At 52.2% G+C, this 27123-nt stretch overlaps 1 protein-coding gene across 1 annotated transcript; it reads right to left on the bottom strand.

Annotated features, from left to right (window-relative positions):
• Window positions 1-25275, bottom strand: TECR (trans-2,3-enoyl-CoA reductase). Its single transcript, XM_036241195.1, has 13 exons — window positions 25143-25275; window positions 3055-3105; window positions 2353-2404; window positions 1972-2016; window positions 1774-1877; window positions 1581-1696; window positions 1383-1488; window positions 1197-1269; window positions 1069-1112; window positions 938-995; window positions 772-860; window positions 352-397; window positions 1-268 (listed from the first exon to the last, which is right to left on the bottom strand). Exons 1-13 carry the CDS (start codon window positions 25155-25157, stop codon window positions 141-143), a joined length of 927 nt encoding a protein of 308 aa, XP_036097088.1. The 5' UTR covers window positions 25158-25275; the 3' UTR covers window positions 1-140.
• Window positions 25276-27123: the final 1848 nt, after the last annotated feature.

Below are 27123 nucleotides of genomic sequence, written 5' to 3'. Positions count from 1 at the left end.
TCCAGCTGAGCAGGCAGATTTTATTCCAGGTGCTGGAGAACGGTGTACCCCCATTCCTTCCCTGAGAAGGATACTGGGTGAGGGTACAGGAGCCCAGCTCCTAGGAGCCCTACTGGTAGGAGCTGGTGGGGATGGTCAACTCAGAGCAGGAAAGGGATGATGGGCATGCGCAGGGGGGGGTAGTCTCGGAACTCCTTCAGGTAGCTGCGGTGCTTGCCCTTGGCCCAGATGGTCATTTGAATGAAGCCCGCCAGGGAGAAGAGAGCCACTGCAGGACAGAGCAGGGAGTCATAGTGGGTGCACGGTCTGGGGTGGGGCAGGGACCGGCTGAGGGAGGGGAAGGGGACTCACCTGGGAGACACTGCGTCATGATGGCAAAGCCAATCCAGGACCCCATCTGTGGGGGGCAGGGAGGTGAGGGCAGGCAGGGCTGGGCAGGCCAGCTTTTCTGTTGAGACCTCACCCACCCCCAGGGCCACCTCCCTCCCAAACTTGGCTTTCCAAATGGAAGGTAGCAACCAAACTCTAATGCTAGAGGGACCCCAGGTAAAGGGAGGACTACATGACGAAGCTGCCCCTAGGCCCTCAAGAGCCACAAGCCCAGCCTTACACAACTCCCAGCCACCAGAGGCCACAGTCTGCCATCTCCAGATGCTCCCAAGTTCAAACTGCAAAAGCAACTGCTGAGCCAGGCAACACCCTACAGGGACTGGCCCCTCCACACGGAACCTGAAGCCCCACAAGGGAGAGGGAAGCAGGGCAGGCCCTCACCTCATAGGTGTAGTTGGGGCAGGACACCAGCAGGAAGAGCCACGTGAAGGGGTTCTTAGTGGGGTATGGGATCTTCCTGGTCTTGGACCCTGACAGGTAGGATGGGAAGGTTGAGAGACCCCCTGGCCCAGCCTGCCCGCCCCTCTGCCCAGGGCAGACCACTCACCAGCTGGCCGCAGGTCCCGCAGGGCCATGTGGATGGAGAAGTTGCCCAGCTGGCAGATCTGTCAGAGGAGCAAGGTCAGCCCAGAGTCCCCCAGAGCCCCTCCACCCCGTCATGCATACCTCCCTGCTTACCACAAAGATGGCCAGTGCCAGTTTAACCTGCTGAGCTCCATAGGCTAAAAAGAAAGCCAGAAGCCTATGAGGGGAGCCTGGTGGGGGATGGGGGCTCACAAGAGGATCAGGGTCCCAAAGCCACTTACTGGGGGGCGTGTAGAGAGGGTGGTTGATGTAATAGGCCATCCATGCAGCGAAGCCCCAGTAGTAGGTGCAGTTCTGAAAGGGAGCAGGGCCAGGATGGGGCCAGAGGAAGGATGCTAGAGGGGGAGGGGTCCCAAAGAGGGTGGGGCCAGGGTGGGTGGGCCTGGGACCCTAGGCCAGGGGCTTACCTTGAAGATATTTCGCAAAGGCATGGTGCCATGGGAGAAGCGGTGTACAAAGAGCGTTTCCAACAGGCGCTTGACGTAGTGGAATGAGTGGCAAATGCAGGCAAGACTGGGAGAGGGGAGCTGGCTCAGAGGGACCAATCCACAAACCTTTACCCTAACCACCACCCATGGTCACCCCCTCCAGCCTGGCCCACTCACTGCACCACTGTGTGCCGGCTAGATGTGAAGTCATATTTGTGGCCATAGATGAAGGGCACCCGGAAGTAGAAGAGCAGGTAGATAAAAAGGGGTCCTGCGTACTCTGTCAGGAAGACCTGGGAGGATGGGGACAGGTGAGTCACCCCAATTTAGCTAATGGGAGGAGGTTACTGACTATAGGGTCAGGACTCACCGTCACCCAGCTGATCTGGGCCCCCAGATCCCGGAAGTACAGTGTGGCTGTGGTGCCCACAGGCAGCTTCTGCAGAACATCCTCATCTTTCAAGGACTTGCCCTCTACAGAGAGGCGGGCCATGGCTCAGGAGCTACCCAGGCTTTTGCCCACTGCCACCAGGGTGCCCAGGGGTGGTCAAGTGACAGCTGTACTCACTGGGGTCCAGGCGGAGGGACTGGCGGGCAGGGTACCACTGTGGATCTGCGGGGAGAGTGGGGCGTCACAACACACAGCCTGGCAGGACCCAGGGACCCCAAAGTTCCTCCCGCCGTGGACAAGGCCTCTGTAGCCTGTGTGGCTCCAGGGCACAGTACAGAAGGGCACTGGCAGAATCAGGATGTTCTTCCGAAAACCAAGCAAGGGCCTTCCTGCCGGTGGCCACACGGGGGCGCTGCAACAGGCATGCCCAGAAAATCCTGGGCCATACTGGGGGCATTTCTGCAGGCCCTGGGGAAAGAGGCTGCAGGGAGGGGTCCCACCCAGAAGCCCCTGTCCAGCGGGGCTGCAGGAGGCAATGTGGCTGGGCCCTGGACTTACGGCTCTTAGTGAAAAGGTTCTTGATCTCTGCGATGGTGGCATGGGGCTCCACCTGAGGGAAGCATGGGCCAGAGGAAAGTCAGCCCTGTGGAGAGCCGGGACCTCTGATCCAGGATCCCTCCTGCTGCAGTAGGGATGGATGGGGGCCTGAGTAGCTGCTATGGGAGTAGGGAGGGGTCCAGGCCTCCACCCCACATGGCCAAGTGGAGCAGCAAGGGCCTGTCAGAGTGGAGACGGCAGTGGGCCTGAGGGCCCAGTTTTACCAGGCAGCCAGGACAACGCCCAGCCATAATGGGAGACAGTTTCAGCACAGGAAGCTGGGCCTGCTTCTCTGCCTCTCTACCCCTATCAAGAACTCCCTCCAACGTAAAGACCCACAGTCCAGGCCAGACTTCCCCTAGGAAGGGACAAAGCCCCTTCCCCCAGCCTAGTCTCAGAAGGAGCAGGTCACAACTCCACATCCCTCGCAGCCCGAAACCCTGCAGGATCCACTGAGGCTGCTTCACCTCCTCTTGCACCCAGAAGCCAACTCCCGCCACACCTAGGGGCCACGGCTGCCCATTCTATCCCAAGCTGGCAGGGACAGGCCCTCTTTCACAGCCCCCTAAGCAGGTTGGAAGGGCAGTCCCATCTCCCTCGGGGCCAAGAGCTCCCAGAAGGAACTGAATCATGGGCCTAGTGCAGCAGGCACCACGGTCCTACCTTGTCCAGGAAACACAGCTTCTCCCGAGTCTTTGCATCCAGAATCTCCACCTCAAAGAAGAGAACAGCTTTTTTACGTTTTTTGGCCACCTTGGGGGGTGCAGGCCATGGGAGGCCATTGAGGCCAAAGCCAGGGCCAGGGCCAAGGCCCTGGCTGGCCTCCCGGGCCACCATGCTCACACTCAGGTCCATGCTACCCTGCTCTGCCTGAGAAGCCAGTGGCCCAAACTGCCGGCCGTCAGCCCCCACCACCGACCTCCCCACGCGCAGCACTCTTGGGCCACGCGATCAAATTCTGCCAGGGTGCTGGAAAGGAGCCCACGCCTGCCCTGGCACTGCCGCCTTCTGTGCAGCTGTAACCCGAGTGGCCCCACAGCCATGCCCAGCTAAATATAAACCTGCCCAGACTGAGCCCCCCAAGAGCCATGGCATAGATCGAGGGCCGCAGGCTGGGTCACCCTGAAAGTGAGGCTTTCAAGTGGACACAGCCCCCAAAGAGCACCACGGAGTAGGGAGATCCCCAGAGGGAGGCATAGAGGTACCTCCTGATCCCCATACCCAGTGCAGGGCGGGGGCCAGTCTTGGGGAGGAGGGTGACATGCTAGTGGGCAGCCCACACCCCAGCACTCAGCTCAGGCCAGCAGAGTTCACTGGGCTTGGAGAAATCCCAGCTATTTTGAGAATCTGAGAGATAGATCATCCATTTCCCCTTCTGAGCTGTGAGAGACACTCGGATTATTTCCTTTATGCATTTGTGTTCCCAGGGAGGTGACAGATTCCAGAGTTATTGGTGCAGAGCCTCTCTCTGTGTGGGAAGGGTCAGGAAACCAGGAATTTTCCAAAAGGCACCCAGGCCTGGGCTGATGAGGCCTCGACCCCGCCTCCCTCACCTCCCTCTCCACACATTTTCAATAGATCCACCCAGACTATTTTTAAGGCCACCTTCAGGGCAGTCCCTTTGTGTAAGCCTAGCACAGCACCCTTTGGGGCCCTGAGACCCCAAAGCCCAGAGCACACCGGCTCTACCACACATGATCTCCCTGAACGCCAGAAAGTGGCAGAGCAGAGGGGCACTGATGGGAGAAGCTCCAGAAAGGAGGGGGGATCTGACCCACCACTCCACGAAGGTCAAAGCAGACACCACAGACATGGAAGAGCAGCAAAGGCGATGAACTGCCGGAGGAGCTGCAGTGAGGCCCATCGGGCAGAATGATCCTGAAAGGCCTAAGTGCCACCAAGCTCAAAACAGGCAGTGGCAGGTAGGGCTGGGTCTGTCCCCAAGTCGGCCCCTGGACAACAGGTGCTGAGAACCCTTCCCACCCCTGGTTGGCCCTTAGTCAGTGGCAGCTGGGGAAGAGGAGCAGGGCATGAAACCCCAGGCAGGGCCCCAGCCAGGCTCTCTGAGGGCAGGTCACCCACCCAGAGCCCAGGGAGAGGGCTCCCCTGGAGCTGGAGCCCCTCTGAAGGAAGGGGTTCCCCTGACACACACCCCAATGACAGTGGGAGAGGCAGGGGATCTGGTGGATGGTACATGGGACTGCATCAGGTCCTGCCACACAGTCGCTTCTCTCTAAGCCTTAGCCTGGGGAGCGGGTAGGAAAGTGTACTTCGCAGGGCTGGGGGGTCCCATGAAACAACGCACGTGAAGCACCAGCGTGGTGCCTGACAGATGCGCAGTGCCCCAAAGCCTCAGGCGCCCTGCAGCTGCCATGAAGGGCAGGACAGGGCCTGGGTTGAGATTCCAGCTCCCCTACTGGCCAGTTGGTGGCTGCAGCACCTGCCCCATCATGAATGTGGTGGGAGGAGGGGCCAGCACCCAAGAACTCTTGGCCAAGATGTCTGTTGTTAACACACTAGAGAGAGCTCTGCCTGACCATGTGGCCTTGGGGTACAGGTTACTGAACCCCACCGAGACACAGGGGTAACAAGGCCAGCCAGAGGGGCGGGAAACAGGGAGCTGGTCCTATCACCTGGAGCACCAGGCCCACCAAGGGTCTTGTGGGAGAGGGGAGGGGCACACAGTGAATGCACTGAAAGGGCTGGAACAGCAGGGCTCTGGGCAGGCACAGGGCCTGCCCCGTGGCTGCAGGTGTATTAATAGTTGCTGGGTCCCAGGCGGGCAGTGCCCACATGCCTTGAGAGCCCGTGTGGTCCACAGGAAGGCAGCACCGTGCCTACAGGAAAAGAGGCCTCTGAGTTCCTGCTGAACCACTCAACAGCTTAAAATACAACCAACCCTCTTCTCGCTGCCTGCCAGCTGCTGGGGAAAGGATAAAATCCTGCCCTCCCCCAACCAGGCATGGGCCCAGGGCCCAGGAGGAGAGGACAGCCGTCGGGGCCCCAACCGGCTGCTGGGAGAGGAAGCTGAGCAGCAGGACAGGGTGGCCAGGAGAGGGGCCATGCTCCCAGCAGCCGCCACACCGCACCCAGGCCAGACCAAGTCCAAAGGACAGGAGAGACTGAGCCCTCACAGAGGTAAGCCCAGCCCAAGGGGCAGCAATAGGGGCCCAGCCCACCAGGGTGAGGTCTACCCCAGCTCAGGGCCACCTCTAAGATCAGTCCTCATTTCCCATTTCCTGGCCCCCAAATTCTGGAGAGGCCACCTTCACTCCAGGAGAGATCTGGAAAGTCCTGGGATGGGGGACAGGGGGACCCTGTATAATTTTTGCAGCTCCTTGTGCCTCTATAATCATTTCAAAGTAAAAAATAAAAGTTATGCTAGGTGGAAAAAAAACAGTTTTTCTAGGTGAAAGAAGCCAGACACAAAGGGTCACATTTATATGAAATGTCCAGAACAGTCAAATCCAGAGACAGAAAGCACAATGGTAGTTGCCTGGGGCTGGAGGAGGAAGAATGGGGAGTGTCAGCTAATGAGACTTGGTCTCCTTTTGGGGTGATGGAAAGTTGTGGAACTAGATAGAGGTTGGTGGTTATACAACAGTGTAAATGTATTAAATGCCACTAAACTTTTCACTTTTTTGTTGTTGTTCATCCTCACCTGAGGATATTTTTCCACTGATTTTCAGATAGAGTGGAAGGGAGGGAGGGAGAGAGAGAGAAATGTCGATGTGAGTGAGACACATTGATTAGTTGCTTCCTGCACAACCCCAATTAGGGCCAAGGATCGAACCTGCAACCCAGGTACGCACCCTTGACCAAGAATCGAACCTGTGACCCTTCGGTCTGCAGGCCAATGCTCTAACCTCTGAGCCAAACTGGCTCACTTTTAAATGGGTAATTTTGTTATGTGAATTTCTTCTCAGTAAAAAATTTTAAAGGTGGGAAGGCTAACAAATAAGTCCCAATTACCCATCAAAACAAAAGGTCCCAGGCAGGGTGGGTAGGGAAAAAAAAAAGGTCCCTGGGCAGGAAGTAGCAGAGGTTCCTGGCCCCCACCTACCCACCCTACCCAGACTGAGGGCCTAAATGTAGGGGATCCTGTTGTGCACTTCCCAGTCTTCAGTCCCTGAGCTCACCCACCCCCATTGCCATCCCTACCCCCTGCTCTGTGCCCAAGCACACCTCCCATGCCCTATGCCTCTCTCTCACACACACATACACACACACTCCACATGCCTGCCCAGCCCTGAGGCCAGCCTGGGATAGGGGCCCAGAGTAGGCCCCAGGACTGGGGTTAGAAGGCACAGGCAGCTGCTGAGCACAGAAGGAGAGGCAGCAGGCCCAGGCTCCATTCCTGGAGAGAAGGTGGGCTGAGGGGCAGGGAGAAGTCCTTAGGTATGCAGGGACAGCCCTTCCTGCCCCCACAGAGGGAAGGGGCTGGGAGGGGGCAACATGTTCTACCCTATAAATGAATGAAGTGAGGCCTGTGACGGGGTCACTAGCCTGAGGTCCATCAATGGCTGCAGGCAGGGAGTGTAGCCCTGTGGCCTACAATGGACAGAGGACAAGGACAGGGCAGGCACCCTGGCCTGGTGGGCATGTGATGACATTCCACTAACCTGGGTGAAATTCTCACCCACAGGCCTGAGATTTTGGGGCCCAGCCAACAACAACTCGTGGCAGCACGAGATGGCAGAGGAACATAGGGGGTGACCAGGGTCAGGAACAAGGCCACAGCCCACCCCACAGATAGCAGGGGAGGAGCAGAGCCACACTGTGGCTGGTCTTCCCCAACCAGAGAGGAGTACCCGGAGCCACTGTCTTCATGAAATAAAAATGTTACTGATCAAGATAGCAGGAGTAGAAAGAGGGGCACCGTTTTCTGAGCACCTGCTCCAAGCTAGCACCAGTGCCCAGAGCTGTCAGAGTGGAAAGGCTACAGGTAACCAGAACATAGTTACACAACTAACTATAGGAGAGACTCGGGGCCTTTGCACATGCTATTCCAGCTTCCTAGAGCACTCTGCCCCAGACCCCATAAGGCTTCTCCCTTACCTCCGCAGGCCTTCAGATGACTTTGCAGTGAGGCCCTTCCTGACCATCAACTTAAAATAACCCACAGACATTTACTATCTACCACCCACTGGATTGCTGGCTGTTTCCCAGCACTCGGAACATAGCTCAGCATGGAGCTGTGCTCTGTAAACACCTGTGTAAGGCACCTAGTCAAAGACTCACCTATTTCCCAGTTGTGAGGCCCTGAACAAGTTATCAACCCTTCTGAACCTCTGTTTCCTCATCTACAAAGTAGGTTGCCCCACCTGCCATCTCACAGGGTTACTGAAAAATTTACAGAGATGATAAAACATATCCAGCCTAGAATAAATCTTATAAAGAATAAATATAATACAGACCAATACTAGTGAAACAGCACTGCTAGATGCCCAGGGAGCCAGGGCCCTTTTTCCCAAATCCTGACCATGGCCATGAAGGGGCCCATCCACAGGACATCAAGGTCAGAGAGGTGGTGCAATGATGCTTGATCCAGCTGCTGACAGTGAGCAGAACCCTAACAATAGCAAGACACGTGTGGGCAGGAGAGGTGGGGCCTCTGCCACCATCCCTACTACAGTACTACTAGTGTTGGAGGCTGCCGCGTCTCTGCTGCCCCCTTGTGGCAGCAGCCTCTGTTCCACAATCCCACATCCTGGAAGGGTGCTGGCAGCAGCTTTGCTCCAGAATCCCACGTCCCAACTCCCATGTCCCAATTCCAGTACAGGATGGGACCAAGAGTGAGCACTAACCCCAGTTCTGTCACTTGCCAGCCAAGAGGCTTCATTCACTCATTCCTGCACCCCTTCTTCCCATGGCTGGGTAATGTTAGTGAACAAAACCTGCCTTCGGGGGACCTGTATTACAGTCTGTGTGTACTTGGGGGTAGCAAGCACGGGAAAGGGCATGATTTGTCACCAAGGGTTGTGAAGTAAAACAAAGAATGAGGAGGGTGGGGGTCAGGAGTGAGGAGGGTGGCCATTTTAAGCAAAGTGATCAGGAAAGGCCTCCTCAGAATGCGGCATCTGAGCAAAGGCCAGGAAGGAGAGAACAAACCATGCACACACCTTCAGGGAAAGTATTCCAGGCAAAGGGAACGGCAAATGCAAAGACCCTGAGGCTGGACTGTGCCTAGAGTGTGGAGCAGGAAGCAGGCTACGTGGCCTGAACAGAGTGAGTGAGGGGGAGAGTGGGAGGACATGAAGACAGGAGGTGCCGGGAATAGGTCATACAGAGCCTTGTGAGCCAGAGAGGGTTCTGGCTTCTACTCTGAGTAAGGCAAGGAGCCATGGAGGGTTCATGAGTAGAAGACGAGTATAACCTGACTCAGGTGTTCACAGGCATCACCTGGGAATTGGGAGACCAGGGTGGAGGTGAGGATGGGGGTGAGAAGTGGGAATTCTGGACAGACTATGAAGGTGGAGGCAACAGGATCTACTGATGGTTTACATGTGGAGGTGAGGAGGGGGAAATCTGAGGTTTTCATCTGAGCCCCATAAAGGAAGAGCAGCAAAGTAGGAGGCCAGTGGGAGAAGCAGGCACCACCTGAGCCCAAGATGGAAGAGCCGAGTTTGCAACCGGTGTTCCACTGTACGTGAGCCACCAGGCAAACACAACACACAGGGCCCAGGCACCAGTGCCCGGGTCACCAGAGCCAGGAGCCTAGGCCCCTCTTGAGCTTCAGTTTCCCCATCTTTACAAACACAGCCAGTCTGGTGCTTCCCAGGCTCCTCCCACCAGGAAACCAGACTCAGTGGCCTCAAGGTAGAGTACCATATCCAGGGCCTGAGACAAGGGGCTGGAAGAGGCCCGAGAGTCAGCATGGATTCCAGGGCACCCTCAACACCTCCCACTTTGCACCAGGAACTTCCATGCATCCTAAGATGGGACCTGCCTAGTGGGTATGGATGAAGACGAGGGCCCAGAAATGCAATTTTCCCCAGCTCCCTCTTCTCATCCTCTCTCATCCCAACAGTGGCCTAGGGAACAGGAGCCATGACTTCCATTTCACAGATGAGGAGGCCAAGTTCCAAAGGGTACAGAGTACACCCAAGTCATGCAAATGCCTGAGCCCGGGCCCCCCACCACACACAGTCTTCTGGGACTGTACCCCCACCCAGGACATGCTCTGCAGTGGCTCCCACACAGAGGTTGCACAGGACAGCACACCCTACCTCCAGCAGGGGATTGCCTGCCAGGAAGGGACCTTTAAAATGGGCTGCCGCATGCTAGGCAGCCTGGCAGCACCCAGCCAGGGCCTGCGGGGAAGTGTATGCCCGGGTGGACAACACCTTCTCCCAAGGCTGGGGCACAAGAGGCCTGCTGTAGCGCAAACCCTGCTCAGAGCAACCTAGGACTCCAGGCAAAGATGAAAAGACCAGACAGGCCCTTCAGCCCGCCAGCCCAGGCACTCTGCTCCCACAGCCACCACGCAGCGTACCGGGGCTTCCACACCCAGGGGATGGAGGCCTGGCCTGTATTGACCAGCTAACCACCTTCACAAACACGGAGACGTCAGTGCACCTGCCGGGACTCAGCAGCTCAGCACTCCGGGCTCCCCTTCCCTTACACTTTCCAGAAATATCGAAGTCACACTGCTCCTGCCAGGGCAGCTGAAAAGACCTTGGGCTCAGCTGCCAAGAAGCCAGCACAGGCCACACCTGCTCAGCCAGAAATACCTCCTTCCCCAGTGGCCTCGTCTCATGACCCCATTTCTCCGAGGTGCCCAGGGTAGCCATGGTGGGGGTGGAATGTCATCATCCAGACTGGGAAAGACAGAGAGGCTGATCACCCGTTCCCAGGTACTCCACCAACCAGCTCCCACTCCCCACACCCACTGGCCAGATGAGGGGTGCCAAGGCCTGAAGGCTAATGTCCCTAGGCTGTGGGACCCAGAGCCAGGAGAAGCTGGCAGAGTAACATGCAGCCTGGTAGTAACTAGCCCCAGAGAACTTTCTCCAGGTGCTCGGGTGCCCCGGGTTGGTCACTGTGACTACAAAAGGCCCAAGATGAAGAAGACACTGGACCGACACAGCGTGGGACTCTGGGTCTCAGGCCTGGATCTGAGCAGCTGTTCACCAGCACCCACAGCCCACACACCTCTCTGGGTGGTGACAAGCTGTGCCTGTTCCATTTGGAAGTGCCACCACAAGGAACGTATCAGATGCTGACCTCATTCTAAGGACTGCACTAAGACCTTTATCTTCATAATGCAGCTTCACCTGGGCCTGTGACCCGTTAGGTGGCTCACATAACCAGGCTCAAAATAAGGCGGCCCTTGCCCAAGACATGAAGCCAGGAAGTGCCAGAGCCAACGCCAAGCCAGCCTGCTTGGGCTCACAGTCCCTGCTCCACCACGATGCAATACAGCCTCCACTCTGAAGTGCAGAACTAAATGCTAGCAGAAAAAGGAAGGGAAACCCTGGATTGGATTATCTGGAAGGCCACCCCCTCCCCGCTAACACTCCAACTTTAGCACACCAATCTGGAAGGTCTAGACTCAGCAAAACATGCCACCTCCATGGGGAGTGCCCTGCAGGGAAGACCAAGGACTGAGCCTGCTCCTCCCTGGCCTCAGCCTCCCCTGGCCCCAGAAGTCAGGCCTTATGGACAGCAAAAGGCCTGTCACCTCCTTAGAGGGGCCCAGGCAGGCTCAACAGCTGTCTAAACACCCTGCACATTTTCCTGTCACAGGCTAAGGCCATCAGCAGGCCCAGAAAAGCAGTGCCACAGGCAAGCCAACACTGAGCAAGAGGCAGTGCTGCAAAGGCCTGAGTCAGACCAGCCTTCCTGCCTGAGCCTTGGCTTCTCCATCCGGTCAATGGGAATGTCTGTGAAAGGCCCTAACACAGATGACTCCTTGCAGCACACATGGCAGAAGCCCTGCCTGGGGGTCCTGAACCCTGCCTGCTTATCAGACGACCTAGACAAGAGAATCAGGATCTCTGAGGGGGCCCAGGATCCATAGCTTCAAAAGCTCCCAGGTGGCAGATGGAGGCGACCCCCTCAACCTTGGTTGCCTTCCTCAAACAGACAGACCCTGCCCCTGGAAGAAGCCCAAAACCCTTACTACAATTGATACAGCCTTCCTAGGCCCTCCCAGAACCTCCCAGTGGGGCCTCAGCCAACCCCTCAGGCCTCTCCCCACCCTCTTCACTGCCGGTCCTGTGGGTTTGAGGACAAAGCCGCCTCCACCACCACTGGCTCCCCTTTAGATTAGCAATTACACCATTTTCAGAGGAGGCCAAAGCTCAGAAGCATAAGTCATCAGCCCAAGGGTACACAAGCTACAAGCTCCAGGAGCAGGACCCCATCTGTTTCTGCTCCTAAGGAGCTGAATACTCTTCCTCCAAGGCTGTCCCAGGCACCAGACCCCCAGGGGATGGCCCAGATCTGCACCCCACAGCCAGGTCAAGGTTGGTGACCACGTGTTGTCTCTGTGTCTCTAGGCAGGAAGGCACTTCGGATCTGAAAGCTGGAAGGAGGTCGGAGATACTGACCCCTGGACACAGGCTGACCAGAGCAGCAGGAGGAGCTCATCCAGGCCAACCCTCACCTATGCCCAGCATTCCCAGCCTAAGTGCAGCAAGCAGGTTAGTCCACCCCCAGGGAGCTCAGCTTGCAGAATAGCTGGTCTGGGATCCATGTCGCCAACCTTATACAGGCAGCAGTAGCCAACGCTTCCTGCCCACTCAGTGTGCCAGACACGGAGGCACGTCCTCCACATGAATTATCTCCTTTACTATTTATTTATCCCCTTATGCAGATGAGGAGACAGTCTTGCTCATTCCCTGCAGAAATACTGACTGAACACTACTATAAGCCAGGCACTGTTAAGGGCTCTAGGGGTTCAGCCATGGAAGACAGAAATCCTTGCCCATGCAGAGCTGACATTTTGGTCAGGGAACAGAAACAACTGGTTATACATAACGTATTAGAAGAAGACATCTGCCACAGGAAAAGGGAATAGGGAGTGGAAGGTAAAGGAGGGGTACGGTTTTATATAAAGTGGTCAAGGCCTCCCTGAGGGACACTGAGCCAAGCCCTGAAGGCAGTGAAGGAAAGAGCAGCTCAGAGACCTGGGGAGAGCACCCAGGCAGAGCCTGCCTGTGCAGCATTCGTGGTGTGCTCAAGCAGCAGAGCAGAGCCTGCCTGTGCAGCATTCGTGGTGTGCTCAAGCAGCAGAGCAGAGCCTGCCTGTGCAGCATTCGTGGTGTGCTCAAGCAGCAGAGCAGAGCCTGCCTGTGCAGCATTCGTGGTGTGCTCAAGCAGCAGAGCAGAGCCTGCCTGTGCAGCATTCGTGGTGTGCTCAAGCAGCAGAGCAGAGCCTGCCTGTGCAGCATTCGTGGTGTGCTCAAGCAGCAGAGCAGAGGCCCCTGTGGCTAGAGGGCAGGAGGGAGCGAGGCTGGGGGTGGGAGGAGGTAAGGGCAGGGTCGTGCAGGGTCTCACAGGCTGGATGAGGACTTTGGCTTCTACTCTGAGTGAGGTGGGAGCCATAGAGAGTTCTGAGCAGAGCCAAGAACATGACCTGACTTGGGTTCTTAAAGGATCTCTCTTAATGGTAAGAAAATAAGGTGAAAGGCTATGGGAACAATTCTATCACGAATAAAGGATGGCTTAGACCAAGGGGGTCAATAAACTATGGACCACAGGCCAATTCTGGTCCACTACCTGCCTCTTTGTGTACAAGCTAAGAATAGTTGGAAAAAATCAAAAGAAGCCTATTTCATGAAATTTATGTCAGTAGCCACAAAGCTGTATTGGAACATGGCCATGGTCATTGGTTGACATACCGTCTAGGGCTGCTTTTATTACAACAGCTAGCCCATTAGACAGGCACCCCTCCACCGTTTTTCTGAAAGCAAAGACTTGGGACTCAGTTCCAGGACTGGCAACAGGACCCGGTCCTCAGGGACTGGCATCACTCACTCTCTCACCCCCATGCAGGCCCCCAAGAGCCAAGTGGCATGGCAGGTCAGGGTTGGAGATCCAGGCCCCATCTTCCAGTCCAGGCTCAACTCCCTGGGCTGCCTGTCTCCTGGGGCTCTACCAAGCCCAGAGGAGCTCACCCTCAGACATCAAACCTCAGCATGTAAGAGTGAGCCAGTGGGTGGCCGTGACTGCCTCCTGTGTAGCATCCCATTCCCGGTGCTCTTCGGGGGTAGCTGGCCCAGGCCAGGGAAATCCCACCGTACTGGAAGCCATGGCCTGCACCCACAGAGCAAGGTTGTGCTTGCTGCACAGAAACCTACAGAGGGCTCAACGGCATACGGAAGGCATCTGGAACCTCTGAAAGCCTTTTCTGCTGACAGAGATGTTCCCGTTCTTCATTCGTTCGGCAAACGCTTGCTGAGCCCATCCATGTGCTGACCCGTGCGAGGTGCTGGGCTCCGGGATGAATAGAAAGACCTATTTGTGACAGCAGGATGCTGGGCAGTGTTCCAGATGATGGGATACAACAGTGAGCACAGCCAAGCGAGGTCATGCCCGCCACGGGACCTGCTCACGCTCAAGGGGAACATGGGCAGAGCATCTATCATGGAACATGAGGTCAGGATGTACCAGGCACCATAAAGAAAACAGAGGGCAGGGGACCAGAGTGTCACAGGAGTAGTCAGAGAAGGCCTTTCTATGGAAGTGTGATTTGAGCCAAATCATGAGACTTCCCTGGGGAGATGCAAAGGCTGAGGCAGCACAGCTTTGCAGGGCTCAGGAACATCAAAAGGCTGGAGCAGAGCAGACTTCAGAGCAAACAGCTGAGGAAGAGGCTGCAAGGGTGGCCAAGACAAGCACTTTGGGAAGTTGCTGGAGTGCCACACCTGATGTGGTTTTGAGGATCCCCCATGCTGCTGGGAAGGAGGCAGGGGGCGGTAAGCATGCACAGGACAGCAGTGACAGTCTTGGAAACAACCCAGGCCAGAGACTCTGGTGGCTTGGACTGGGGCATAGAGGTGGCAAATGGTTAAAAAGACACCCTAGTTCACCCTGAGATGTCACTGATTCAAAACAAGCCGCTGATTTTTAAGAGAAGAAATAAACTTCCTACGTCAGTAGAAGAGATATATATCAATTGTAACATGCATCCCAATTTAAGGAACATGAAAATGCTGAGGGGATATCTGTGAATGAATGAAGCATGTTTGTACTGGATCAGATTGACATGCCTCCCCACATTTACTCAGTTCCACCGATTTAACCCCTTGGGCCTAGGCTGCTTGTCACCTCAATCCTAACACAATAATTCTTCATGTGAGGTACTTGGGGGGAGCCAACGATGACATGTCCTGCACCTTGCTCTGTAGGATAGTGTCTCTAACACATACAAAGTCCCTTTCTCCACAGTGTCTCTGAGCACCGCCAGGAGTGAGGTTAAAGAGGAGAGCAAGAGACTTACACATACCCACTATGAGAAGGTGCTAAGTCTGTATGGAGAACTAAAACAGGAGTGGTGACATGTGGCCTGGCTGGCTCAGGGGGAGCCTCTCAAAGGAGGTGACATTGGAGCTGAAACCTGAATGACAGGGTTCCCAGACAGGATGAGCAGAGCAGCCTCTCCCCGAAATGTCCCAGCTCTGAAGTTACCCATCCGAACTCCAGCCCTGTCCTCTGTGAATCCCCACCCCCAGCCTAGAGATTTTGTTAGACTTGATTCTCTGGAGCAAATAGTATTCAACAACATGCTGTTTCAGACTATAGATCTCCCCAAGAATTCTGATATTACCCTCACTCCCCCTCAAGAAATATGCTCCCCCAACCCCACCTCTTGAGAAGCTTTGATGCAGCAGCCCCCCCCCCCTTCTCCTGCTGACTGAGGTTCCTGAAGTGCCTGGGAGACAGCTCCTCCCCATAAGACGGGAAGCTCCATCTGTGACCCCTTATGTTTCAACCTACTTCCTGATGCCCCAGGAAGCCCCAGTGCCCATCTTAAACCACCCTCCCCCAAATTTGGTCAACCCACACCCACCCTGAGGACGGGCGCTGCTCCCATGGGCCCCACCACACAACTGGCATGGCCCTGGCCATGCTCCCTGGTCCCTTTAAACAGAAAAAAAAAAAAATTTAGAAGAGTCCAGGGCAGTCTCCTGGGCTGACTGAATGGCCTGGGGACTCTGCTTACATAAGCGCCTGGTTCAAGCAGGGACAGGGACAGGGCTGTGCCAGCCTGCCAGTCACTGCAAGCTCCTGAGAGGCCCTTTATTCCTCCAAGGGCTGGGAAAGATGTGTAACTAACCACTTGTCAATAAGAACTACCCTAAGTATTTATTTAACAAACAACGTAACAAGAGAGCCCCCAAAGACATAAAAATAAACCATCCTCTTGAAGTTGACCTTTTAGGTAAAATCTACAGGAAAAAAGCACTTCCATCACCCTTGGGACAAAGTCCACAGGCTCTGTGGGCTACAAAGCCCTGTCTGGCCGGCCTCATCTGTTCGTGTGGGACACCCCAAGAAAGTCTGGCCTCCAAGCCTCTGCATGTGCTGTTCTCCTCCCCTCCCTTCAGGCCTCACTTACGTGGAAGACCTTGAGGGCAAAGGCTGTAATTCATTCATCCTAGTATTCCTGGCATGTGAGGGGTAAAGAGAAAAATATCTGTTGGAACGAGTGAGCTAGTGAAGTGATAGATTAGAAACAGATAAGCAAAACCCCACCAGAACACCTAGACCAGAGATCCTGCCAGCCACCTGTGTGGGAGGGATGGGCCCAGGTACAGTCTTGGCAGCTCTCACTGAAGGGGTAGCATGATGGGGAATAGTCCTGCTGAAGCTGGGTAGACCCGGAGCAAGTGGTCAGAAGCCATAAGAAGCTGCCTTCCCCAGGTCAGGACCCCTGAGGACTGGCCAAACAAGGCCCCTTAGCCCACTATGTGATACACGAGACTCATTCAGGTCCCTGCAGCAGGCCCTGCTCTCACCCTTCTGCTCCCCATAAGCCTGACCACAAGAAGATGCACTCATTCACCTAACCATTCATTTAACAAAGAGGCACTGGCCAGAGGCTGGGGAGGCTGCAGGAACAAGACACAGAGTCCCTGCCCTCACAGAGCTCAGTCTGAATGGGGTGGAAAGACCATCAAGTAACCAAATGAAAACACCACAGCCAGAGACAGCCCTGGGGAGCGGGGTCAGGGTTGTACTCCAGATGGGATGGTCCAGGAAGGCCTCTCAGCATGACACTGAAGCTGAGCTCTCAATAACAAGAGACCAGGAAGAACAGAGGGAACAGCATCCCTGGCTGAGGGATCAGCATATGCTTATAGGGCAGGAACACAGCTGTGGGTGTCTGAGGAGAAGCACGTACGTAGTGATGAGAGAAGAAAGCAGGGGACAGAGAATGACAAGAAGCCTCAAAAGGGGTAAGCCAGAGTGCTAAGACCCTCCCATTTACATGCTTCTGAATGAGGAGGCTGTGACACAGCCCTGCTGCCTGGGATGGTTCTTTGTCTCAAAAAGTTAAAAAGCGGGTTCTGAGTGCACTTCAACTTTACTGGGGGCTTTCCCATAGAGCAGGAAAAAGCAGATTAACCCAAAATATAACTACATTGGGTGTGACATTACATCAAAACTGATCACTGGCATCTGGGCTTTTTCCACCTTCTGGGCATATTATTAGCATGAAGTCCCACTGGCCTTGTTCAGTGACAAGTTTTGAGGTGTTCAAGAGAACACATGCAGAAAGCACTTCAGGTGGCCTCACTAATGCAGATCTGTCTTTATCTCACAGTGATTTGTCCTTATCCACCTAATGCTTTGTACCCTGACTGAAGGCCAGGAAGTGTGCTGGGCACTTCACACTCCCCAGAGGCCCTCTGAGACATGTGTCCTTATCCTGATGCCACAGGTGAGAAAACTGCAACTTGAGCAGGGTAAATGTCCGAGGGCATATCCACCTGGTGACCTCCATAGGTCACCCCCTTCATTCCTTCCTCAGTGCATAACCACCTGGGCCCACATACAGCAAAGCCCACTTTGGGTCTGGCAGAATTAGGCTCTGCCACTCACTGTGACCATGGGCATGTCACTTTTCTTTTCTTTAAAAAAATTTTTTTTTCTTTATTGATTTTTAGAGAGAAAGGAAGGGAGAGGGAAAGAGAAATAGAAACATTGATGAGACAGAACATCAATTGACCGCCTCCTGCATGCCCCCCACTGGGGATTGGGCCCACAACCTGGGCATGTGCCCTGACCAGAATCGAACCAGCAACCTCTTGGTGCATGGGTCGACGCTCAACCGCTGAGCCACACCAGCCGGGCACTTTGCTTTTCTGTGCCTCAGTCTCCCCATGTATCAGACAGGGAAAACAACATTATCTACTTCATAGGTTTATAGTGAAAGTTAAATAAGTTACTAGATAAAAAGCACTTAGCCCTGGCTGGCTTGGCTCAACCATAAGACTGCTGCCCTGTGGACCAGAGAGTCCCAGGTTCAGTTCCTGCTAAGGACATGTACCTCAGTTGCAGTTTGTCCCTGGCTCCAGTTGGGGTCGTGTAGGTGGCAACCACTCAATGTTTCTCTCTCTTCCTCCCTCTATCCCTCCCCCTCTATCTGTATAAAAAAAAATTTTTTTAAAGCCCAGCTGGTGTGGCTCAGTAGACTGAGCATCGTCCCATGGACTGAGAGGTCCCAGTTCGATTTCCAGTCAGGGCACATGCCCGGGTTGCGGGCTCAATTCTCGGTGGGCAGGCAGGAGGCAGCGGATTGATATTTCTCTCTCATATCAATGTGTCTCTCTCTTCTTTCCTCTCTCTAAAAAAATCAATACAAACATTTTTTTTTTTAAAAAAAGCACTTAGAGTGCGCAGTACATTGGCAGTAGCTTTAATATTATTATTATTACAATGCTCTGGCTATTTCCTATATTCAAACATTCTCAGCTGCCACTGTCAATGTCAGCAAGAAGGTGACCGTGGCCCTGGCCCTGGCAGGTTTGGCTCAGCGGTTAGAGCATCGGCCTGTGGTCCGGAGAGACTCGGGTCCAGTTCCCGCTAAGGGCACGTACCTCAGTTGCAGTTTGTCCCCAGCCCTGGTTGGGTTGTGCAGGAGGCAGCCACTCGATGTGTCCCTTTCACATCGATGTTTCTCTCTCTTTCTCCCTCCCACTCTATCTAAACAAAAAAATGGAAAAATGTCCTCAAGTGAGGATAATAAATAAATAAAAATAAAAAGACCTAGCCTGAACTTGACCAACCAGCCCAAGATCTCTAGCCTTTCTCACCCAGCCAGCCTGTCAGTGAAAGTGCAGAGATTACCAACCAAACAACTGTGTCACAAGAGGTACAAGTCCCTTCCAAGCACATTCCCTACTCAGGGCTGTCAAGCATCCACCTCCTCTCTCCTCAGGAACCAGTAATTCAAGGGGCTCTACTAATCCCAGGATCACTCCCAGTCCCGGCCAGTGCTGTTCAATTGCCCCACCTGGAGCCCACCTTCACCCACTTCCTACCTGCCTCCTCACCTAGACCCTGCCTTCTCCACCTCAGCCCCACCCCACCCTGCTTCTAACTCAGTACAATGCATCTGGAGGCAAGTAAATCAACAGAGCCTGATAAATGTTAGCTGCTGTGCTGTGCCTGGTCCTGAGTGGAATGCCTTCCACCCATCTGTTCATCTAATGCTCACCAGAGCAATAACCGTGAGGTTAGGGACCATTATGTGCAGCAGGTGGTCAGCGTGCACTAAGGAGCTCCAAAGGGGAGGGGCCTGATACTAGCTAGCATTTGCCACTTTCCAGAATTTAAATAGCTCCCATCCCCCCAGCCTTACTTCAACCCCTGCCCATTTCATTTCATGCTGTCAGCCTGCCTTCCCTGAACACAGAGTTAAGCAGATATGCGCGATCAGAGCCAGTGTGAGCCAGGTAGGGCACACTGACCCCCATTGTATGGATGAGAAAACTGGCTTGTGAGGTTGCAGAACCTACCCATGGGCTTAACTGTTGTATGGGGCAGTTAAGGATCTAAATCCAGCTCTGACACAAAGCCTGCAGGCTTGCTGTCTTCCCAGGGAGGACACTGCCCAACCCAAGTAGGGACTGACCATGTGGCCCTGGGAAAAGCTGTCCTCTCTGGGCCTCAGATCCCTTACCTGTAGAGTACAGAAGACACACATCAGAGAGTTCTAGAGCTCATTCAGGGTCAGGGTTCTCAGATTCAGGGCTGGTAGCAAGGGAGTGGCTGAAGGGTAGAGCCATACCACCTAGGGACAGAGGAGGGGACTCTCCAGTAGAATCTGCCACTAAGAATCACTACCTGTTCAGAGCAAGAAGACTGCAGGGTGTCAAAAGCCTAAGACCTACTCACAGGCTCTTACCCTGAGACACGCCAACACAAGAATAGCCTTTAAAGCTCACCAAGCTTTTGAGGCTACAGAACTACTGAAGGGCAACCCATCCGCTTTTAGGGCAGAGGGAGACCCTCAGCCAACAGTCCACACTGGCCTACAGCGCGTCTCTGACCCTCCAGCCAAGGATGTGTCCTCAGAAACATGCACAGCCATCAGCTAACTGGAGCAGCACTGGTAAGGGATCAAGCACAGGGGCAGAAACTGGAGACAGAAAAACTGCTTCTTGGGTCTATGACCTTGAACAACTTAATTTACTTCTCTGAGCCTGTTTTCTCATCTATAGAGAAGTAATACTTATGCAAACAGATACCAAATTTAATCTGCAAGGCTCAGAAACCCACATGTTAAAACAGGGCTCATGGCCAAAAAAACCCTACTTATTCCTCACGTTCTATTTCAAAAGGACACAAGAATTCAGAAGAAAAAATTACAGGTAACAGCAGACACCCAGAATCCTACCTCCAAAGTTTAACAGTTATTTTCATTTTATTCTAGTTATATCAAATTCCCTTCTTTTTAATAAAACAGACTTAGCTAAAGCCTTCCCCATGCCTTTTCTTCCCCATCTTTTTCTCCCGAAGCAATGGTCCCTCTAACTACAGTGTAATTCCCACACATTTCTCACCTGTATTTATCTTTTTGTGAGGTATATACCCATAAACAACAGTACATGTAAGTCTCATTTGGTACATTTTTAAAATTTACAGAATCTTTTGCAACTTGCATTTTTCCACTTAACAGGATGTTTAGATTTAAAGGGCTAGGTAAATCGAACAGATTTTTTTTTCCCATATAATGGAATTGGGCAAAACATTTAAAATGAATGAACCAGAGCTGCATGTAGCACCTCCTCTTTTATGCATACCCTTTGATGATATATTTCCAGCAACTTCATAATGTTCTTTAGAACTGGCCTTTGCTGTTACAATTATATGGGTTTCACTCTAAGTAGCAGCCACAGACACGCTCACAGAGGTTAAGTAAGCTGCCCTGGGAAACGCATTTATTTAGTGGCAAAACCAGGACTCAGCCTCAGCCTATTTAAAGCCCACACACCTATGACTCCATTAAATATGAGTGTATTTTCTCCTTAATTTTCACCTTCCCATTCACTTATCTGGCTCTAAACAACTGTCCCATGACCAGAACTCCAGTTCCAGAACTTTCACATACTTATACCTGTGGAAGTAGCTGAAGCAGAAATCTGCCTGAGACAAGGCAATATATTGGCCTAGAATTAACTGCAAACCAGGCACCAACAGAGCTACCCTTTGGGGGGTGAGCTGGTAGATCCTAAATGAGGGCAATGGGAACCCTAAGAGGATGAGGCTTCTTCACCTTAGGGTACACAGTTGCAGGAAATGAGCAGGGACCTGGGTTCAGAGAGGCTGAAAGGTACTGATTCTCCTCATTTACAAGATGCAAGAGCTGTTTTTCCAGTTGCTACTGGGATCATTATTTTGACCTCTTATCTGCAATGAAAAAAATATCCTGCCCAGGCCGGTTTGGTTCAGCGGTTAGAGCGTCAGCCTACGGACCACAGAGTCCCGGGTTCGGTTCCCACTAGGGGCACGTACCTTGGTTGAGGTTTGTCCCCGGCCCCAGTTGGGTTGTGCGGGTGGCAACCAGTAGATGTGTGTGTGTCTCTCTCTCTTCCTCCCTCTTTCCCTCCTGCTCTATCTGAAGGTAAATACAAAAATGGCTCAGTGGTTAGAGTGTCGGCCTGCGGTCCCGAGAGACCCGGGTTCGATTCCCGCTAAGGGCACGTACCTCGGTTGCAGTTTGTCCCCGGCCCTGGTTGGTCGTGCGGGTGGCAGCCACTCGATGTGTCCCTTTCACATCGATGTTTCTCTCTCTCTCTCTCTCTTCCTCTCTCTCCCTCCCACTCTATCTGAACAAAAAATGGAAAAATGTCCTCAGGAGAGGATTAAAAAAAAAAATATATATATATATATATATATATCCTGTAGCCTGACATAAGTAGTTCTCTTATCTTATCTTGCTCTGACCCCAAGACAATCCCAAAGCCTGCTCTGAACTTCCAAGAGCCAGCTTCAGCCAAGGCTGGAGGGTGAGCTGCTCTATAGGTTTGTCTCAGACTGCTAAAGGGATATTTTATTCATCTTAGATCACAGAGGGTAAATAGGCAGTGACAGCAAATTGAAACAAACCTTCCCTACAGCTGAAATTCTTTTTTTTTTAATCCTCACCCGAGGACACTTTTTCATTCTTTGTTCAGATAAAGCAGGAGGGAGAGAGAGAGAGAAACATCGATGTGAAAGGGACACATCGAGTGGCTGCCACCCGTACGACCAACCAGGGCCGGGGACAAACTGCAACCGAGGTACATGCCCTTAGCAGGAACCGAACCCGGGTCTCTCCGGACCGCAGGCCGACGCTCTAACCACTGAGCCAAACCGGCCAGGGCACCTACAGCTGAAATTCTGGCATAACATCAGGTATCAGTCCTGGTTAGCTTGCTGTGTGACACTGTTTGAGTCCTGCACCTTTCAGTGTAATATTTTTATCACTCATAAACTGCTCTTCAATCACTTGTAAACTGCACTTTATCATCTAAGAGAAACCTCTGGGGGTCACAAAGCACTTTTGAGGAAGGTTAATCTCTCAGTGTACAGGGGGTCACTTGGGGGTAGACTTAGTTCCAAATAGAAAGATTTTCTTTGATATGGAGAGCAATTGAAACCGTTTCTCAATCTTTGCTACAAGTGAGTAAAAGCATTCTTGCTATTTTTATTGCTCTGCAAAAAAAAAAAAAATACAGAAACTCTGTAGCTATCATCTCCGTGAATACTTGGGAAAGGTTAGCAGAGAATGGTAACAGAGAACACAGCAAGAGAACTATTTTTTTTTTCTTCTCCAAGGTCACTTTGAACAGTGGATTTAAAGCTCTCCCTTCCTTCTGGGAGGGAAAAAGTTTGAGTAAGGTAAAGCATGTTCTCCAGTCCAACCATGGATCTCAGGCTGTGCCCACCTTCCCAGAACAAAAGTGCCACCCCAAGGGTTCTCGGAGGTCTACTTTATCTGACTACTAACTAGTAAAATTAAGAGATTTGACTTTGAGTGGTAAACACACAATGCAATATACAGATGATGTATTATGGAATGGTACACTTGAAACCTATGTAACTTTATTAACCAATGTCACATAAATTTAATGGAAAAAAATTAAAACTCCACTTTCAAAATGCCACATGGACCTTCTTCCATCCTGCATCTTTCAAACTGAATGTGGCTTTTTCTCCAGGCTTACACAGAGGGTTTGAAAGGGAAAACTGTATTAGAACTTTATTCTATAATCATAAAGTTGAATGGGGCATGAGAGATTACTAAATCCTTATCTCCTTATTCTTAGTACCATGTCAAAAATGATTGAGGACTGCCCTGGCCGGTTTGGCTCAGCGGTTAGAGCATCAGCCTGCGGTCCAGAGAGACCAGGGTTCAGTTCCCGCTAAGGGCACGTACCTCGGTTGCAGTTTGTCCCCAACCCTGGTTGGTTGTGCGGATGGCAGCCACTCAATGTGTCCCTTTCACGTCTATGTTTCTCTCTCTCTCTCTCTTCCTCTCCCTCCCTCCTACTCTATCTGAACAAAAAATGGAAAAATGTCCTTGAGTGAGGATTAAAAAAAAAATGATTGAGGACTTAATGGATTAAGTTTCAAAAGAAAGATTCTGGGTAAATTTACCAAAAATAATAATAATAATAAAGGGCAGGCAGAGGTAGTAGTACTCAACTTATGAATAAAAACAATTAATCCTTCCTTCCATTTATATGAGGTACCTACCTAACTGCAGTCAAATTCAGAGACAGAAAATAGAATGGCAGTTGTTGAGGGCTGGGCAGAGGGGGGAATAGGAAGTTAGTATTTTAGAATTTCAGTTTTGCAAGATGAAAAGAACAGAGTTCTGGAAATAGATGGTGGTGATGATTGCACAACGATGTGAATGTACTTAATGCCACTGATCTGTAAACTTAAAAAGAGTAAAGATGGGCCCTGGCCGGTTTGGTTCAGCAGTTAGAGCATCGGCCCACGGATCAAAGAGGCCCGGGTTCAGTTCTACTAAGGGCATGTACCTTGGTTGCAGTTTGTCCCTGGACCCGGTTGGGGTTGTGTAGGTGGCGACCACTCGAAGTGTCTCTCTCCCATGATGTTTCTCTCTCTCTCTTCCTCCCTCTCTCCCTCCCACTCTATCTCAAGATAAATGAAAAAAAATGTCCTCGGGTAAGGATAAAAAAAATATTTTAAGAAAGAGTAAAGATGGTCAATTTTATATGTGTTTTACCACAATTTTTTTAATTGGGGGAAAATGCTCATTTTCATTTGGGACCAGCATGTCATAGTGGCTGGTAACTAGGACTCTGGAGTTCTGAGCTTCTCTCTTTGTTCTGCATTTACTAGCAGGGAGCCTTTGAGCAACTCACCTGACATCTCTGAGACTGTTTCTTCATCTACAAAAATGGAAATAGTAACAATAGTGTCCTACCTCTTAGGCTATAAGGATAAGAGAACAAGGTAACAGAATCTCATTAGCACAACAGTGAGACTTGCTAAAGTGATTAACATTTTTAATAATAAATGAGTTTAGTATCCAGTGATATTACTAAAAAGTCAGCAATAACTAAGTGATAACAAAATTAATAATATTATCAGAGATCTGTAAGTGCATGAAAGACTTCATTTTCCGGGAAAAAGAAGCCCTGGTTAGGAGTGAGAAGACGGGCTTCAAGAGTGACTGTGGGAGTGAGATTCTCCTTGGTGATACATAAGGGGTGACAAAGATGATCTCTTAGATTACCAGGAAGCCAAATCAGTTTTGCTCCTTGGCGAGAGCCAGCCCTGGCAGCACCTCCCTCACCTCCTAAACTTCTCGAAAACGTATCGGGCAAGGGAAGGGGTCCAAAGGTCATGCCAGAGAGGGCCCAGAGAGGGCTCAGAGAGGGCTGATACCAAAGCGTCTTCCTAAGCCCAAGGCGGCTTCATGATGCAAGGTTTGTTCAAAACACCTACGCATCGGGAGCAAGGGTCCCGCACCCTCGTTCCTCCCATGCCAAAGTCTGCAACTCTGCCCGCTGGGGGAGCTGCAAGGAACTGCACGAGGTCCAGCAGAGACCCTACCCCCCAAAAAAGGCACCCCAAAACAGCCTGGGTTGCAGAATTATAAATACCTCTTCTGCACATGCGCACCGAAATTTACGAACGTCCCAGGGTACAACCGCACCCACTGCGCCTGCGCCGTCCAGCTCTCCTTTGGGCACAAGACAGGAAAGATCCCAAGGAACCACGAAAAAAAAAAATTGATCTGCAGTGGCTGCTCTCCTCGTTACCTCGTTTCTTACCTCGTAGTGCTTCATGACTTCTTCACAAGGTGGCTACTGTTCTTGCTGCTACTGCTGCTGCTGCCTACCAGCGCGCAAAGCAGCACAGGTTCTTCACGCGCTCACGACCGCCGTGCGACACTAACAGCAGTCCCACGTCTGCCCCGCCCCCCCTGCCGCGCGTGCCCCTCCAGCCAATCATCATTCAAGGCGCCCACCTTCGTCCCCGCCCCGGGGGGCTGGTCTGAGAGAAGACAAGCCGCTCTCACCATAAGGTTGGCCAATCAGCTTGCGGAATCCATCGAAGGGCGGAGCGCATGCACGAGGTGGGCTAGAAAAAAGGGGCGTGGTCCCCACCAATGAAAATGGATCTCAAAGCCGCGCGCCCCTTTCCCCGCCCCTTGATGGCGTCGCTGTGGAAACCAAGGGAAGCGACAGTTACTGCAAGGCCTGGGAAGGGAGCAAGAAGTTGAGTGACAGGGAGGGCAGCATCCAGAAGACGGGCGGCGCGGCTGGGTGAATTCCGAGGTGGGCGGCTCCTGGGGTACTGCGGAGCAACCGCAGAGAGCTAGGGCCTGGGGCCTTTGGCATAGGCGCCTAGATGGAAAGGCCTCTCCAGCAAGGGGACTCCTCATGAATGGGAGAGAAGGAAAGGGGAAATGGGTGGTGAAAAACACCCTAAGACCCTCCCAACCTGCAACCAGGGGGTGTCTTCACTGCCCTTTTCAATGCAAGCCCCCGACCCCCAATGGGCAGGGGGACCCACTTTTGTCTTCACCTGCGCTGCCGGGTATGGTCACTACGTGAAGCTAGTGAGCCCTTGAAATATGACTGGTCAAATTTGAGATGTGCTGTATAAATATGTAAAACACACCAATTTCAAAGACTACTGTTTTTTTAATATAATAACCTTTTATGTTGATTACACCTTGAAATAATATTTTGGATATATTGGATTAAGATATATTACTTAGACCTGGCCGGTTTTGCTCAGTGGTTAGAGTGTCGTCCCCCAGACCAGAGAGTCCCTGGTTCGGTTCCCACTAAGGGCATGGACCTCAGTTGCAGTTGTCCTAGCCCCGTTGGGGTCTTGTGGGTGGCAACCAGTTAATGTGTCTTTCTCACATCTATGTTTCTCTCCCTCTCTCCAGCTCTGTCTGAAGATAAATGCAAAAATGGCCTCAGGTGAGGATTAAAAAAAAAAAAGATATATTATTAAAATTAACTTCCCTTTTTTTTTCCAACTTTTACTAATTTATTTTTGTTACAGATGTTTCTCCTTTCCCCTCCCCCAGACACCCTCCTCCCCATCCCGCCCCACACACACCCAGCATCGTTGTCTATGTCCATTGGTTATGCATACATGCATATTTCTTTGGTTCATCTCATCCATCCCCCCACCCCCTTACTCTGAGGTTTGTCAGTCTGAACCATACTCCTTTCTATGTCTCTGGGTCTATTTCGTTCATCAGCCCACTTTGTTCATTATATTTTCACAAATAAGTGAGATCATGTGGTATTTGTCTTTCTTTGATTGGCTTATTTCGCTTAGCATAATACACTCAAGGTCCCTCCATTTTGTCTCAAAGGATAAGAGATCTTTCTTTCTTACAGCTGTATACTATTCCAATGTATATAGGTACCACAGCTTTTTTATCCACTCATCTATTGATGGACATTTGGGCTGTTTTCAGATCTTAGCGATTGTAAATAGGGCTGCTATGAACATAGGGGTACACATATTCTTTCTGATTGGTGTTTGAGGCTTCTTAGGATATATTCCTAGAAGTGGGATCACTGGGTCAAGTGGCAGATCAATTTTTATTTATTTTATTTATTTATTTATTTATTCCTCACCCGAGGACACTTTTCTATATTTTGTTCAGATAGAGTGGGAGGGAGGGAGAGAGAGAGAAACGTCGATGTGAAAGGAACACATCAAGTGGTTGCCACCCACACGACCCAACCAGAGCCGGGGACAAACCACAACCGAGGTACGTGC

This window comes from Molossus molossus, unplaced genomic scaffold, assembly GCF_014108415.1.
Source record: "Molossus molossus isolate mMolMol1 unplaced genomic scaffold, mMolMol1.p scaffold_m16_p_4, whole genome shotgun sequence".
Taxonomy (NCBI): Eukaryota; Metazoa; Chordata; class Mammalia; order Chiroptera; family Molossidae; genus Molossus; species Molossus molossus.
The sequence above is the reverse complement of the archived record's forward strand: the minus strand, read 5'-3'. Positions and strand labels throughout refer to the sequence as shown.

What these genes read in the sequence shown, in the direction of transcription:
- TECR (XM_036241195.1), bottom strand. An exon ending in GAACCTTTTCACTAAGAGCC is followed by an intron (nt 2,017 to 2,352) that starts GTAAGTCCAGGG and finishes CTCTCCCCGCAG; the next exon opens with ATCCACAGTGGTACCCTGCC. An exon ending in GTCCCTCCGCCTGGACCCCA is followed by an intron (nt 1,878 to 1,971) that starts GTGAGTACAGCT and finishes GCCTCTCTGTAG; the next exon opens with AGGGCAAGTCCTTGAAAGAT.